At 42.7% G+C, this 15,009-nt stretch overlaps 1 protein-coding gene across 3 annotated transcripts in view; it reads left to right on the top strand.

Moving 5' to 3' along the window:
* The window catches only part of atp11a (ATPase phospholipid transporting 11A), a 43,566-nt gene extending 31,653 nt beyond the window's left edge, over positions 1-11,913 (top strand). The window contains exons 21-31 of one of the 3 annotated variants that reach the window (XM_083937943.1): positions 153-330; positions 427-529; positions 1,069-1,214; positions 1,547-1,606; positions 1,708-1,835; positions 2,887-3,022; positions 7,062-7,127; positions 7,317-7,420; positions 7,800-7,965; positions 9,159-9,263; positions 10,134-10,260. In XM_083937943.1, coding sequence (XP_083794069.1) covers positions 153-330; positions 427-529; positions 1,069-1,214; positions 1,547-1,606; positions 1,708-1,835; positions 2,887-3,022; positions 7,062-7,127; positions 7,317-7,420; positions 7,800-7,965; positions 9,159-9,248 — 1,177 coding nt within the window. In that variant the 3' untranslated portion in view covers positions 9,249-9,263; positions 10,134-10,260. Of the gene's footprint in view, positions 1-152; positions 331-426; positions 530-1,068; positions 1,215-1,546; positions 1,607-1,707; positions 1,836-2,886; positions 3,023-7,061; positions 7,128-7,316; positions 7,421-7,799; positions 7,966-8,791; positions 8,907-9,158; positions 9,264-10,133 lie in introns of those variants that run through there. The other 2 variants (XM_083937942.1, XM_083937944.1) reach the window with 2 other exon arrangements.
* The last annotated feature ends 3,096 nt before the right edge of the window (positions 11,914-15,009 follow it).

Below are 15,009 nucleotides of genomic sequence, written 5' to 3'. Positions count from 1 at the left end.
AACGAGCAAATCATTAGAATCAGGTGTGTTGGAGCAGAGAGAAACCTAAAACATGCGGAACAGTGGCTCTCTAGGACTGTCTTGCAGTAAGACAACAATAGAAGAAAGTGTGTTTTTGTAGCTGAATGAAATGTCTGTTTCCGTTTGTCCAGTTTGTCAGGTGACTGCACTGACTACGGTCTGATCATCGACGGAGCCACCCTCTCTGCGGTGATGAGGCCCACCCCGGAGGACTCAAACGCGGGGAACTACAAAGAAATCTTCCTAGAAATCTGCCGCAACTGCAGCGCCGTGCTCTGCTGTCGAATGGCGCCGCTCCAGAAAGCACAAGTACAAAGACAACTGACTTGTATTCTTTTTCAACACACAGGAGTTCCTGTAAAAGACATAAGAGGAAGTATGATATCACTGTTTTTATATTTCTAGATTGTAAAGCTGATCAAAGCCTCCGAGGAGCACCCAATCACGCTGGCCATCGGAGACGGAGCCAACGACGTCAGCATGATCCTAGAGGCCCACGTTGGCATCGGTTAGTACTATGAAGCTAACACGCTACGTTCCTGTAGATATCCCCATCCGCATCAACAACAGTGAAAGGATTACGGCAATTTATACTCACGGCCCCTCATGTTTTTACGAGATAACTGGACATTTTAGCGTAAACCTTAAAGTTAGCACTGTTGCACGGTACATGTGCAACAGTCTTAAACTTATATCATCCTACAAAATGTTTAGGACCAGTCTGGTGAGGCATCTTCTATCCAGGCAAAATAATACGCATAACTGAAATGAATTTGCAGTTTTATGGATATTTTATACTCTGTTTATTTGTTTATTGTGTCTTTTCTTTGTGTCTTTCCCTTTTTTCTTTTCTTTTTCTATCAGTTCATCTGTTTTAGTGATTTTTGTATTGAGGGGGGGGGATTTTATATAAGCCCTGGCTTCTTTTCCTCTCCTGCACAAATATTTGCCTTGTATTATAAAATATGATTATAGTTTTTTTATCATTTATCGTGCATATATGTATAAAAATACAAATACATGTGTGAAATGTATGTGCCTCTGCAGGTATCATGGGTAAGGAGGGTCGTCAGGCAGTGAGGAACAGTGACTACGCCATCCCGAAGTTCAAACACCTCAAGAAGATCCTGCTTGTCCATGGACACTATTACTACATACGCATCTCTGAACTTGTGCAGTACTTCTTTTACAAGGTAGTCCGTCTGCTCATTTCATTTGCAGTGGTTATCCAAGACGAGCAGTTTGTAATCTGTATTTAAATTTACATTTGTATCATTTCATGGTCGTCTTTATGATGAGTTTGGAGCTGTGGCTTGGTTACAATTTAGTCTCTTTTGTGCATACACATTTTTGACTTTTAATGCTGACAACGCGCATTTTTTCACAAAATGGAGCTTAAACTATGAATTATATCATTCCTATAATCTTTTTAGTTGCATATTATTTAATCTCAGCGAGAATTCCCAACAAACAAACATTAAAACAAATAAAATAACAACTACAACTGCTTTCTTTCTTTTGCCAGAATGTCTGTTTCATCTTCCCCCAGTTCCTCTACCAGTTCTTCTGTGGCTTCTCACAACAGGTAGGTGTCCCACACACACACACGCTACACACAACCACACACACACACACACACACACACACACACTCAAATGCTTAAATGCCTTCTGCCTGTGTCCCCAGCCGCTGTACGACACAGCCTACTTGACTCTGTACAACATCAGCTTCACCTCGCTGCCCATTCTGCTCTACAGTCTCATAGAGCAGCACATTAACATGGACATCCTGAAGAAGGACCCCACTCTCTATAGGTTAGTGTCCATATCTAGTCTGTGTGTGTTTGTGATGTACAATTCATTCTGCAAACTAGTAGTTTTCTCATCTCATCTCATCTTCAACCGCTTATCCGGGGTCGGGTCTCAGGAGCAGCAGCTTTAGCCGGGGACCCCAAACTTCCCTTTCCCGGGCCACATTAACCAGCTCTAACTGGGGGATCCTGAGGCGTTCCCAGGCCAGTGTGGAGATCTAATCTCTCCACCTGGTCCTGGGTCTTCCCCGAGGCCTCCTCCCAGCTGGACGTGCCTGGAACACCTCCCTAGGGAGGCGCCCAGGGTTCATCCTTACCAGATGATCCTGAACCACCTCAAGTGGCTCCTTTCAACGCAAAGGAGCAGCGGCTCTACTCCGAGTTCCTCACGGATGCTGAACTTCTCCCCCTCTCTCTAAGGGAGACTCCAGCCCCCCTCCTGAGAAAACCCATTTCAGCCGCTTGTACCCGCGACCTCGTTCTTTCAGTCCTGACCCAGCTTTCATGAGCACAGGTCATGTAATTCTGTGATTAATCCAGGAACAGTGTTTACATCAGACTCATAAACCAAAGAAGCATGAAATGCAAAATAGTTCTCTAACTCAATTTTCTATTGATTTGACATCCATGCAAACAAGACTTTTGTTCAGTACATCCAGATAAAGCCTCACACAGGGCAGAAACTTCCCACTTTAACTTGCTTTGAGTCAGTTTGGTCAGAACTGGATATTATATTTCCAAATAGAAAACTCGAGGTTTCACATGACTAATCTGAATTCTCAATAATCGTTAACAATGAGACTTCTGGAGGCACATAAGTGGTCTCAAGTCGTTTAGTGCTTCAGTGTTTCTAAGGCGCCTATATCAGTGACATATTCATGAATGATTGCATGTGAATGCTAAATCAAATTAGAATATCTCGTTACAGTCATTTCTGGTTAAGGTCCTCCCAAAGCTAATGTAGTATTCAATCAATAACTATAATTGCGCGCTTCAGAAGCGGTCAACATGAGTCATTCATAGTGTTTACTATCATCCTGTGTGTGTCCTCACAGAGATATCGCTAAGAACTCTTTGCTGCGGTGGCCCATCTTCATTTACTGGACTATCCTGGGTGTGTACGACGCCATCGTGATGTTCTTTGGTGCTTACTTCCTGTTTGACAACACCACCTTCACCAGCAACGGACAGGTAACGCCCATGAGTAAAAACACGGCTTCTTCATGGGATATTTGGGACTGTTTAAAGTGTGCTTGTGTGAGGTATTCATCCATAGTCAGGGTGTTACCTCCAGTAGATGGAGTTCGGCACGCCCCAAGTTTGGAGACACTTGAGGCGAGCCGACCGCCATCTACAATACACCACGCAAAAATCCATACCCTCCCTTTAATTCAGCCTCGGACAAGATTTATGTTACATGTGCCAAAGTAAAAATGTTCACAGGCTGCTCAATAATGACATCCTTTTGTATTCTGGAGTACAGTTTGTAATAGAAACCCATGTTTGTCAGACGTTTAAAGGAATCTTAGATCGTAGGCTGACCACTTCACTAGAACGCGTTCTGTTTTTGACTCTCCCGCAGGTTCAGGCCTGTCGTGATGCAGTTCTCCGCACATTTATAATTTGCTGCTTGTCATTTGTATTTTTCCGTCCTTTTGGGATGTTTTAAATGCATAAACACAAACGGACCAATAATATATTTCTCAGTGTTTTGAATCTCAGCTCATTCTCACTTGAGCAGAAGGACAAAAGCTCGCTTGATCTTGATTTTCAGTATGAATACAGGCCGTGAAAGCGGGGCCTCACGATCCTTCGGACTTTTTGGGTTTTAAGCAGGGGGTCAGAAAAGTTACCACAGGGATAACTGGCTTGTGGCGGCCAAGCGTTCATTGCAACGTCGCTTTTTGATCCTTGGATGTCGGCTCTTCCTATCATTGTGAAGCAGAATTCACCAAGCATTGGATTGTTCACCCACTAATAGGGAACGTGAGCGGGGATTAGACCGTCGTGAGGCAGGTTAGTTTTACCCGTCAGAGTTGCATCTGAGAGATTCAAATCTAACCCCAAGACACTTAGATGTGTCAGTGTCAGTGAAGCTCCACCTGTACGTAGGTATTTTAAAAGCTGACAGACGTTCATTCACATCCAAGACACGGCAGCACGACGGGTTTCCATCTTCCTCTGTGTTTCTCTCTTCTGTTTCTTCTCATTTCCAAGCAGCTCCCAGAAACCTTTGGGGCTGCTTTGAGTTGCTTGTTTTTTTTTATGCATTAAATTTCTTATTCTTCTCCAGCCACAAAACTGTTGTTTACTTTATTATGATTTTCTTCTTCTGGACCTTCTCGTCTTCTTCCTCCTCTCCTCTTACCTTTGTGTTGCTTTTTCTTTTTTGCTTCTCTTCCCTCCTCCCAGCTAATGACAACCAACACACAGATGGTAAGCCTGTCCCTGTCTCTCTTGTCATCGCTCCCTAGTTTCAAATTTCCTGTTTGGTCCCCGTCACACAGTCTGATACCAAACCACCCATCATCCATTCCCCGTCCATCTCACGTCCAGCCCTTAGCGCTCGCTGTAGACGCTGTAGGCTTGCGTGTAGTCACCCATGCTCATGTGTACAGGTGTTAACGTAGTAAAACATCTTAACTATACATTCTGTGTGTGTGTGTGTGTGTGTGTGTGTTACACTTCAGTGAAAAGCAGGGGATAAATGAATATAGAAATGTGTCTAATCTAATTCTCCTTCAGTTAATCCTCCTCCTTTCAGAGCACAAGAGCATTGTCACGTTTGCGGTTCCTCTCTGAGCCATCAGGACCATTTACGGGCTTATTTGTAGAGAAATAACCGAGGATCATCGCGACTTAACGGGACGCAAAGAGACTGTTAGTGACGCTCTGGATCTGAAGCTTTGGATGTGTTCACAGAAAGGAAAAGTGTGTTTGTGCAACAGCTGCACAGAGAAGAGAACAAAGTGATGTGGTTGCTGTTGGTGCAGGTTAAAGACTCAAAACACTGAAATGTGTCCAGTGACTGTAGATGTTAGGGTACAATGTTAGTTAGATGGACCAAACTCTATTATCAAGCGTCACTATTCAAGATATTTGTGCAGATTATACATATAAAATAGTCTTTCATAATGCGATGAATCGTAATCTGTCTGAAAATAACTGAGAGCGAACAGCCCGCTAGAAAATAAGAGTACCCAGGGTGTGGGAAAGTATTTCCAGGTCTGGATAAGTTTGGAAAAATGTTCGTGTTGTTTCCAGACTATTATCTGACTTTCTAAAACCAAATATATTAATATACACAAATCAAAACAAGTTAACTAACGTAGCACAGCCGACCTGTCGATGATGTGAAACTGATCAAGCTGGCTGTAGAATGGTGCCGGGTTACCGTGGTTACCGCCGTGCAACTGCAGTTTTCATTCATTGAATTATTTCCATACGTGTCGTCTACATTTTATTCATGATTTATTTTAATTTATTATTATTTTATTTATTTACAAGTATGTTTCTAAAAACCAGTGGAGCAAAGACTTAATTGTTAATTGTCCGTCTGTACGGTTCCTGTCTGTCGTGCTGCAGGTTCACAGTTATTAATGACTCTCTTTCAGCATTTAGCTTGAATAAAATGCTGCGCGTTGAGTAGAGTTCATTCACTTATATGAGATACAATACGTAGGTAAAGATGTCTTGTAATTACTTGTCAACATAATGGCATATAAGTCAGAATTTAACCTACGTGTTAAAAGTTGGATTTTAAAACCATTTATTTACATAAGAAGCATCAAACAATTGGTGTTCAGATGATTAATATTGAAAAATCCTCAGAGAAGTCTGGAAAAGTCCGTTGTGATCCTGTTGTTTCTTATTTTAACAAACAGCTTTAGCAAAAACAGTTTCTCACGAGACGCATAATTCTGCTGCCTCAGCAAACGCGCTCACAAAAACAGGTCCGTTTAAATCGTCTTGGTCAGTGACGTCCTTAGGTAACAGCTTTATCTTTAGTGTCCAGGACCAAACAAGTCTCTTCTACTTCTATAATAACAAACCGAACAGTGTGAGGCTCCTTGGCTTTGTCTAAACTTTGTGTTAACACCTCAGACATTCTTCCCCCCTCACCTCTTTCACTCAAACTCACCTTTTTAAATCCTCTTTAGTCTGTGATCCGTCAGCCTCCCCCTCTCCCTTCTTTGTTGTTGTAGCTGTGTTTATATTGTTATGGCTTTTACTGTTTCTATTGTTGCTTTTATTGCCATGTAAAGTGCATTTTAGGGCTTTTTTAAAGCGGCATACACATAAAATGTATTATTATTTAAGCGCCACAGGTTTAAAACTGTGTCTGTTGTAACTCATTACTATAAATGATTTTTCACGATCACATCAACATTACAATCACCACATATTCATATTCATATGGATCTTCTCAGGCTTGTCTTTATGCTCTTTTTTTGCTTAATTTATTCACACATGACATCTCTTATTCTTTCTCATGGATTCAAAACATTTAGGGAAACAACAGCAGAACATGTTATAGTGGATTTTGCACGTTAGAGGGGAAAGTTAGATGAGGTTTAATTATGACAAGGATTTGATTCTGGCAAATGATGTTGCTTACTACCATGAACTTGTAAGAAAACGTACATTTAAGCGTTGGTTTTTCAATGATTACTGCTAACATTACGATCCGTCTTAAACAACATTATTTCCCATAACCCCCGTAGCCTTCAGTTAGAAAGAGCAGAGAGCCCTTTGAAGAGGTTTCTCTTCAGCTGAAATAGACTTTTTACGTTTTATCTTTCACTTTCTGCCATTTACAGAACTTAACAGAGCGTTAAGCACAAGTTAAGCTGCAGTAAAGTTCACTTTTAGGCTGTAAAGCAACACAAAAAGCCCAATGACACAGCGGAGAGGCCGCCCTGCTTCATGTTGTCTTTCAAATTAACGTTATTGTTTGTCCTTTAATATAATAGTACACATGTTTCATGCACATCACTTCTTCTGGTTACATTAAAGTCAAGTCATCTTCACCTGAATGTTGCTGTCTGAGAACGCTGCCATCTGTTTGACTGATTGATTCCTTATTGGATATATTTGCACTTAAGCTTATCTCTGTGTGCCACATAAACACCAGGCCTGTAGATTACTACACCTACTACTACAAATTAGCATTGTATTGAACAAAAACAGAACTCTTTTCATTTGTAAGTGTGCCACTTTGCCTCCGCAGATGTTTGGAAACTGGACATTTGGGACGCTGGTCTTCACTGTGCTGGTCTTCACTGTTACATTCAAGGTAACCACACACACACACACACACACAAACACACACACACACACACACACACACACACACACACACACACGTTCAGTCTGCGCTCACAGACGCGCCCCGGCTGGATTGAGCCTCAGTGGGATCATTAAAGTGAGCTGTGACATTTCACAAGTCGAAGGTTTGCTCTCTCGTCTGACCTCTCTCTTGCAGCTGGCTCTGGATACTCATTACTGGACTTGGATCAACCATTTTGTCATCTGGGGTTCACTGATTTTCTTTGTGGTCTTCTCTTTGCTGTGGGGAGGAATCATCTGGTAAGCTTTGAAAAAGTTTTTTCAGTTTTAACTATTGTTGAGATCAGTTTTTCCAGTTTCCAGTTAATTTTCTTCTCTCCTCTCCTCTCCTCTCGTCTCCTCTCGTCTCCTCTCGTCTCCTCTCGTCTCCTCTCGTCTCCTCTCGTCTCGTCTCGTCTTGTCTTGTCTCGTCTCCTCTCCTGTGTCTCCTCTCCTCTCCTCTCATCTCCTTTCCTTTCCTCTCCTCTCCTCTCCTCTCATCTCCTTTCCTTTCCTCTCCTCTCCTCTCCTCTCATCTCCTTTCATCTCCTCTCCTCTCCTCTCCTCTCATCTCCTTTCCTCTCCTCTCCTCTCCTCTCATCTCCTTTCATCTCCTCTCCTCTCCTCTCCTCTCCTCCAGGCCCTTCCTCAACTACCAGAGGATGTACTACGTGTTCATGCAGATGTTGTCCAGCGGCCCAGCCTGGCTCAGCATAATCCTCCTGATAGTAGCCAGTCTGCTGCCAGATGTGGTGAAGAAGGTCATCTGCAGGGCGCTGTGGCCCACCACGACTGAGCGCATACAGGTGGGTGCATAACAGAACACATACACTTTTAAAATGCATCCAGGATTGATAAAAGAGCTCTTTTTAAGCCCAACTACTCTTTTGTCATACGAATGAAATAATTTTGAAATAAATACATAATCCCAGCTCAGTTTGTACAGGTAGAACAGCGTCCTCTGCTTGTTGTGTTTCATAAATCAATTAAGCAGATTTACCATTAAACTATTTTTACTTTTACACGACATCTCAATATTTTTTCGTACCATCTGCTCGAAATCGTTTACAGTATCAGTGTAAAGCTTTCTATTCTATTAAGTGTGTGTGAAAATGTGTAACTGGTGACTATGGGTCAGCAGATGTATGCTGGATTTGGCTACGTGCCCGCTCTGCTGGATGTGAGTCAGTAAGCCTCTCTCCGTCTGTGTGCAGTGCTCTTTTTATTTCTAACATATCTACAGAGGCTGGGAGCGGCTCTTTCTGTCCTCCCAGGCTCCGGAGATATTCAAAAAGCACGGCACTAATGTTATTTTAGCTGCAGGTGCCGTAGATGGAAAGTTCGGGAATTTCCACCAAGTCCGTGTCGACATCTACCTGTTTAATTTGTGTGTGCAGTCACATTGAGCCTGTTAAATGTGTTTGCAGTGAGTTTTGCCCTTCTTTATGTCTTCCTACATGTCCTTAACTTCTCCTTATCCCTATAAACTTTCCTTGTGTGGCCGCGAAGAGTAGATAACCAACCTCCTGATATTTGTAAATGTGTCTGATGTCAAAGCTTTAACTCTTCCCTCTCACCTCCTGGTCTCTCCTCCTCTCCTCTCCTCCTCCCTCTGGTTCTCCTCTGTGGCAGACTAAGCGTCGGTGCCTTGCCTCCGAGCCCTCCACCATCTTTATGCTGTCTCAGACTTCCAGCAGAATCAGTTTCTAACCCTGCCTTCCTGGAGGTGACCCTCTGCCTTTCCTCCCGTCTCTAACTCCCGTAAATCCCTCTTTATCTCTCTCGTTCTTATTTGTTTTGCATGAAGTGACGTGTTTGTCGAACAGTCTGATTGCATGCCGGTGCGTCTGGATTTACACACCCTGCCATGTAAATGCAGCGTATGTGTAGTGTGATCTGTGACCCTTAGGTGTGTTTTAATGTCTATGTGTTAGACCCTTAATGTGATTGTATCTGAATGTTTGTGTGTGTGTGTTTGTGTGCGTGTGTGTGTCCACAGCGTGTGAGGGATAATAGACTGTCTGAGAGGGCCCTGACCTACCACAGTTCAGACTCCTTACTAGATGGAATAGCCGTCACAGAAGCCTAAGAGGGCTTCAGCACGGTAAAGCACACACCCTGCCGCAGTGCGTGGGGAAAGGTTGGAGTGGGTGACGTGTGATGTGGGTGATGTTAACATCCTGCCGCGATGGGGTTGACTTTGCAGTGGTGCGTGGTTTTCACAGATTTGACTTTTGAGACTAACACTCGAGTGTTTCAAAAGTGATGCTCCAGAGACCCTCCAGGTTTGTAAAGCACTCGCATCCTGTCGGGTGATTCTTCACGTGGAACTGTGGCGCCCTCTAGTGACACATTTCAGCCTTGCTTCAGAGCCCGAAGACTAAACAGTGGGACTTTGTATTTATGCATGTTTATCAGTCATGTTTGCACTTGCATGGTTTGTTTCTTTACGTGGTGTTGTATGGCGTTAGGGTATTTATGTACATATTCTTGTACTCGATTTACTCGGGTTGCATCGCTTGTGTCTGAACAGGCTGGACAGGACATTGTCATCACAGCTGGCTGATTAGATTAAAGGTACCAATTTATTAATGAAATTAGATAAATAATTGAATTGTCTACTGAGGCAGGAAAGCCTCTTGCAGGAGCTCATTTGAGCCTCACTTTAGAACTCGTCTCTACTCCAAAACCTCTGCTGTAGTGTAAGAAAAGTTTGTGCTCTCACCCCTGAAGGAAAAACTAGAAGACTCAAAGTACACAAACGTATGTCGCTGTGTTTCTGGCCAGCTGGGATAACACTGTCCCCTCCAACTGAAAGCCCTCTACACTCCAGTAAACCTCTTTTTACCTTGGGTCTTCTCTCTCTCTCTCTCTCTCTCTCTCTCTCTCTCTCTCTCTCTCTCTCTCTCTCTGTCTCTCTCTCTCTCTCTCTCTCTCTCTCTCTCTCTCTCTGTCTCCTTTCACATTCACACAGAATGCTGATAAACTCTACAAGGGCCAGCTGTCCGAGTTCACCCCCCTGGCGTCTCTCCACGCCCCGTCCAAGGCTGGCAGCCACCGGCGAGGCTCGGGCAACCAAAGGAACGTCCCGCACCCTCGAAGGTCTGAACACTTTAAAAAGAAAATCATGTTCACGCGCTGGCAGAAAACGCCAGACTACAGCACCTTCACCCCCCTCCTCCGATTCGCCGATAGCTCCAAGCAGGGACACGCCTACAGCGGGGCGGGGCCAGAGACCTCAGTCTAAGTTATTTACACCTGGTTTTTCTATTCTGAAATTCTAATATCAGACACAATGATGTCCATTTGGAGTTGAACTGAACAAAGGAGTATTTAAGGTCGTCGGGAAGTAAAGTTACCTGAAAGTAACTAATTTATTTATGTCACTGGAGTCAAATAACTGACTTTGTTGCTAACAGCAGGTAATCCGTCTGTAAGGGATTACAATGAAAGTGACCTTCACAACTGCGTCCAAGTCTGCAGCCAAGAATGGCACAAAGCACTGTGGGACGGCTCTGGGAAAGGACTCCACGCACAGGGCCTCTCTCGCCGCCACAACGTGCAAAGGGCTCAGCGTATCGATGTCACAACAAACACTTCTGAAACCACTGGAAATATGTGCACTCGCCCCTTATGTCGGCCTGCCTTTGATAGCCGGCAGCTGGAGCGTACTTTAGTCCAATTTAAAGGATTTATACGACTTTTTAAAAAAGCAGTTATGATGTTCTGCCGCTGCTGCCGCTGCTGATGGTGACGATGATGATGAATAATACAGTAACAGTGCTTAAGCCAGCTCGAGCTTTCAATGACCAAACTTTTTCCTTTTCCTCCTTCTCTGTCTGTCTGTTCTGCCTCTTTTCAGGACTAACTGGTGTTGCCTGTGTTCAAACATATTATCCCGAAATACTCCCTAGGACTCTGCAAACATCGTAAGGACGAGTGTAGTAGAGCAGTCAAGCCTAAGTGTTGGAGACGTGCACAGTTGGTCTTTTTTTCCTGTTGAGAAGACTTTAGATCTTAGCTGCACGTCCAACACTTAAGCTTTCACCTGTAGGTAGTCTACAGTCACTGGTGGGACGATGTGTGTGTGTGTGTGTAGATGTGTGCTAGCTGTTGTGTTAGTGTGTTGTATTCATCTCTGCAGAACCCCCTTTTGTCTTAATATCTGTGAAGCACTTTAACTGTCCACCTTCTTCTTATATGTGTCTATAAGGCTATTTAAAAGTTTATTTGGCTTAGAAATGCTAAAAAGAGCAGCAGTGGCTCTATGACAGCTTCCTAGTGCTTCTAAATGCCTTAATGTCACCTTGTGAATACCTCATTATCTTCCACTTGTACCAAAGAAACAGAAAGACACACTGATATGGATGTACTGCAGTGCTAGGTCAACTTGACTTGACATGATATTTGGCCACCAGAAAGAATAAAACACTTTAGTGGACGTGTAGAGAAATGCAGCTCTATAAATTCCCTCAAAACAATTAAACATGACAAGACAGAAGGATTCTTTCAAGTGCCCCAAATGACTTGATGCCTTAAAGAAATATGCAGTTTTTCCTGATGATTTTCAGACTGGAAACAGGAGGCAACAACTAGCTCTGGCTCCGTCAACCAGCACCTCTAGAGCTGAGAGGGTGGTCTCCATCTACTCATCTGGTAGTTTGAAAGAAAGAAAATAAGTGTATTTCTACACATCAGATGGGAAATGTATGGAAGCCATAAGATGAAAACAGCTGCTGATGGAAAAAAGAGATCATGTGAGAAGCTTTCTCAATATTATGAGGCCTGACACATAGATCTGTGCAGCTTTTCAGAACGTTTCTCATTAAAAGGACTTACAAGATTTCTTTTCGCCATCACATTCACAAAAGATTGGGCTCCATAAAGGTGAAAGACCCAAAGGAACCCCCCCCCCCCCTCCATTTATTGCAGTATTTTAGTTCACAGCATCTCAGTGTTGAGCTCTTAAACGCCTTACGGTGGTTTACAAGAGTGAGATTCTCTATCCTGAAAAGGGTCCTCCCAGTCTTTAAATCCGCACTCACACTTTCTTGCTTCATCATTTATCCTCTCTAGCTCTCTCTCTCTCTCTCTCTCTCTTTCTGTCTTTCTGTCTCTCTTTCCGCGGTGAAGTGACGCTGATGTGGAAGTTTTCCTATCTCTGTGAGAGCAGCCTCCACCCACCTGATCATCATCTTCTCCTGCATCTTCTTGGTCATCCCTCCATCCATCCATCTATCTATCTATCATTGTGAGACAGAGTAGAAATGATGTTCTCTACTTTTGATAGTACTTCTAAGAACCAAAGCCTTGTTGCTGCTAGAGATACTTTTAGCTGCTTTTAAATTAGGTGCCTTGTGGTAGTTTCTCTGTCTCTGCTGAACCCTCATTGCTTGCTTTATGGTGAATTATCGACTCCTAACAGCGTTTGGGCGATACAAAAGCACCGCAGATGATCGATGTGTGGATGCCCGACTGAGAGAATGGACACGTGAACGTAAAGTTGAATGTATAAATCAGTTTAATGCAAGTTATACTGTCCAAGAAGATTTATCCTGGATCAAACGGCACTGAAATACTACAAAAGACACACGATCGATGAACAAATGAAATACTTCTTGCACCAAAATATTCAACGACTTGACGTTTAACATCTGTTTTTTTTATTGTTTGTATTCTGAATGTTTTATATATATGTCCATATCTGTCGCTGGAATGTTTTTATTGTTTTTATTGTGTGTTATGTGTAAAAATCCACTCAAACATTCAGAGTGAGTGAAGAGCACACGAGACACATATCAGTCCGATGTGATGATGAGCTCTGTTCGATCGATCAATGTTACACGCCGCTTCCTTCATGATTTAACATCTCTGACTTCTCAAAATTCTTGTTTTTCTATTTAAATATTTATATTAAATGAACAGGAAAGCAAAGGGGTCCTCACACTGTTGGATTCTGTGTTAAATCCACAGAATCTGAACTTCATTTTCATATTTAAACGGTCACTTCAACCAAAGTTACAAACGCATAAAAACCTCTTTTCTCACTCACCTCTTGTTGTATCAGGCCGCGCAGACTGGAACTACTTCCTTTCAAGGAAGAAGTCCCGATAAAAACATTTGAAACGCAAATCTAAGAGGCTGATATCTCACAACCTGGGCAAAAAAAACTAAATTATCTGCATGGCTGTAGATCCCTCAAGTTGCAACATTGCCTTGCATTTAAGTGACAAATGTGGCGCCATTTTGAATTGAATAAGCATAACAGTTGTCCTAGTCTTGTCCCTGTTTGAAATTAAGGTTACTCTTGTTGAATCCACCTTAATTGTGGCGTGTCTTAATGAACTGAGTAAAAGAACTTTGGGCCGTGAACACACAAGCTTTTATTCTTTATGACCGGCGTTATCTAACATAACCTGACTGATTAAATATCTTAATTATTGCCATAACCCACTGCTCTGTCTCGAAGATACCGAGGTACTTCCTGTATCTGTCTGTTGAGGAAGTCGTGAGAAAACGTGACATAAATGAATGAATGAATAACAGAAACTACCCACAGTTGCTATAATGCTTTTTTTAATGTACGTCAGAGATCATGGTACCCTTTTTTTTACCTTCTGGAGACAGTATTTGACGTGTGTCTTATTTATGTAGAAGAGTATTGGAGAGACAAAACTTAGTGGTGACAAAACGACACTGGAGATGTGTGTGTGCGCATCTTTAATGCTTAAAAACAAGACATTTCTGTGGTGTTAGCTCAGATTTCCACCCCTGCACTGAACCGTTCTGATCGACACGTTGCTGTAGAAACTTTCAGTCATTCACGGTGGATTTAAGGTCTCACTGCACCCGTTGCTCTCAGCCTGACTGTCCCGATCTTTCAAGACCACTTAAACTGACAGCCTTTGAACAGAATGTTATCTTTCACAACGTATTAATGTATAGTGTTATATTTCTCATAACCAACAGTATCTATACATCGCTGTCCACTCAGACACAGTATATACATGTAGTTATGTTAATTGATGTACAGTTTTGGGGTCTTTTTATATACAGTTTTTAACAGAGTCATATCGAGGTTTACTTGTGGATTTTTTGCCAACCTCTCTGTAGCTATCGATGGCAAACGACTGTACATTTGCTTTGAAATAAAAACAAGAAGTGGAAAAATAAAAACCTGAAATGAAGTCATCAGTTTCAGTGGTTTGTTTCGGATGCACTTCACGCATCAGCCACAAGGATGCAGTAGAGTATTGATGATGTGTCAGACCTTTCTGGGGCCTTTTGAACACGTGAGGTGTCAAATCCAACGCCCCTGGAGAGTTTTTAAATATCTGAAGCTGATTAGATACAATTAGAGATATTTCCTGATGTTTAGAGCATCAAACCCCTATGTTTGCATATGCGTCTCAAGCGAAACTACCAGTTGTGATATAAAAGAGACTTATGAAATGGAAAAAAAGGACAATTTTTAGAATTAATGCGGTACACGAAGTTGCCCCGGGGCTGTCGTCTGCACCGTCTGAGGACGTCAACAAGATTAGGATGGAGGTTTTTGGATCCATTGGATTCTCTTCATCCTTTTCGCTTCTCATCTGCGCTGATCTCCACGTCCTCCCCTCCACAGCTGGCAGCCGACGGGACCTGCGAGTGTGTCTGACAGGGATGGAGAAATAGAAATCTAGGGCAAGACTGTCAGAGGTGAAATCTGGGGAAGAAGAAATATTAAAAGTAGATGGTGCAAAGCGGTTGAGCATTTCCATTGTTGCCTTCTTACCTTTCCCAAGATGGCTTTTTTTGCCCCCAGTAGCTAAACTGCAATGACTCATTCAATCATTTTATAACTGAGA

The sequence above is a fragment of the Echiichthys vipera genome (genome assembly GCF_963691815.1).
Source record: "Echiichthys vipera genome assembly, chromosome: 23".
NCBI lineage: Eukaryota > Metazoa > Chordata > Actinopteri > Perciformes > Trachinidae > Echiichthys > Echiichthys vipera.
This window is presented reverse-complemented; position numbering and strand designations above follow the sequence as displayed.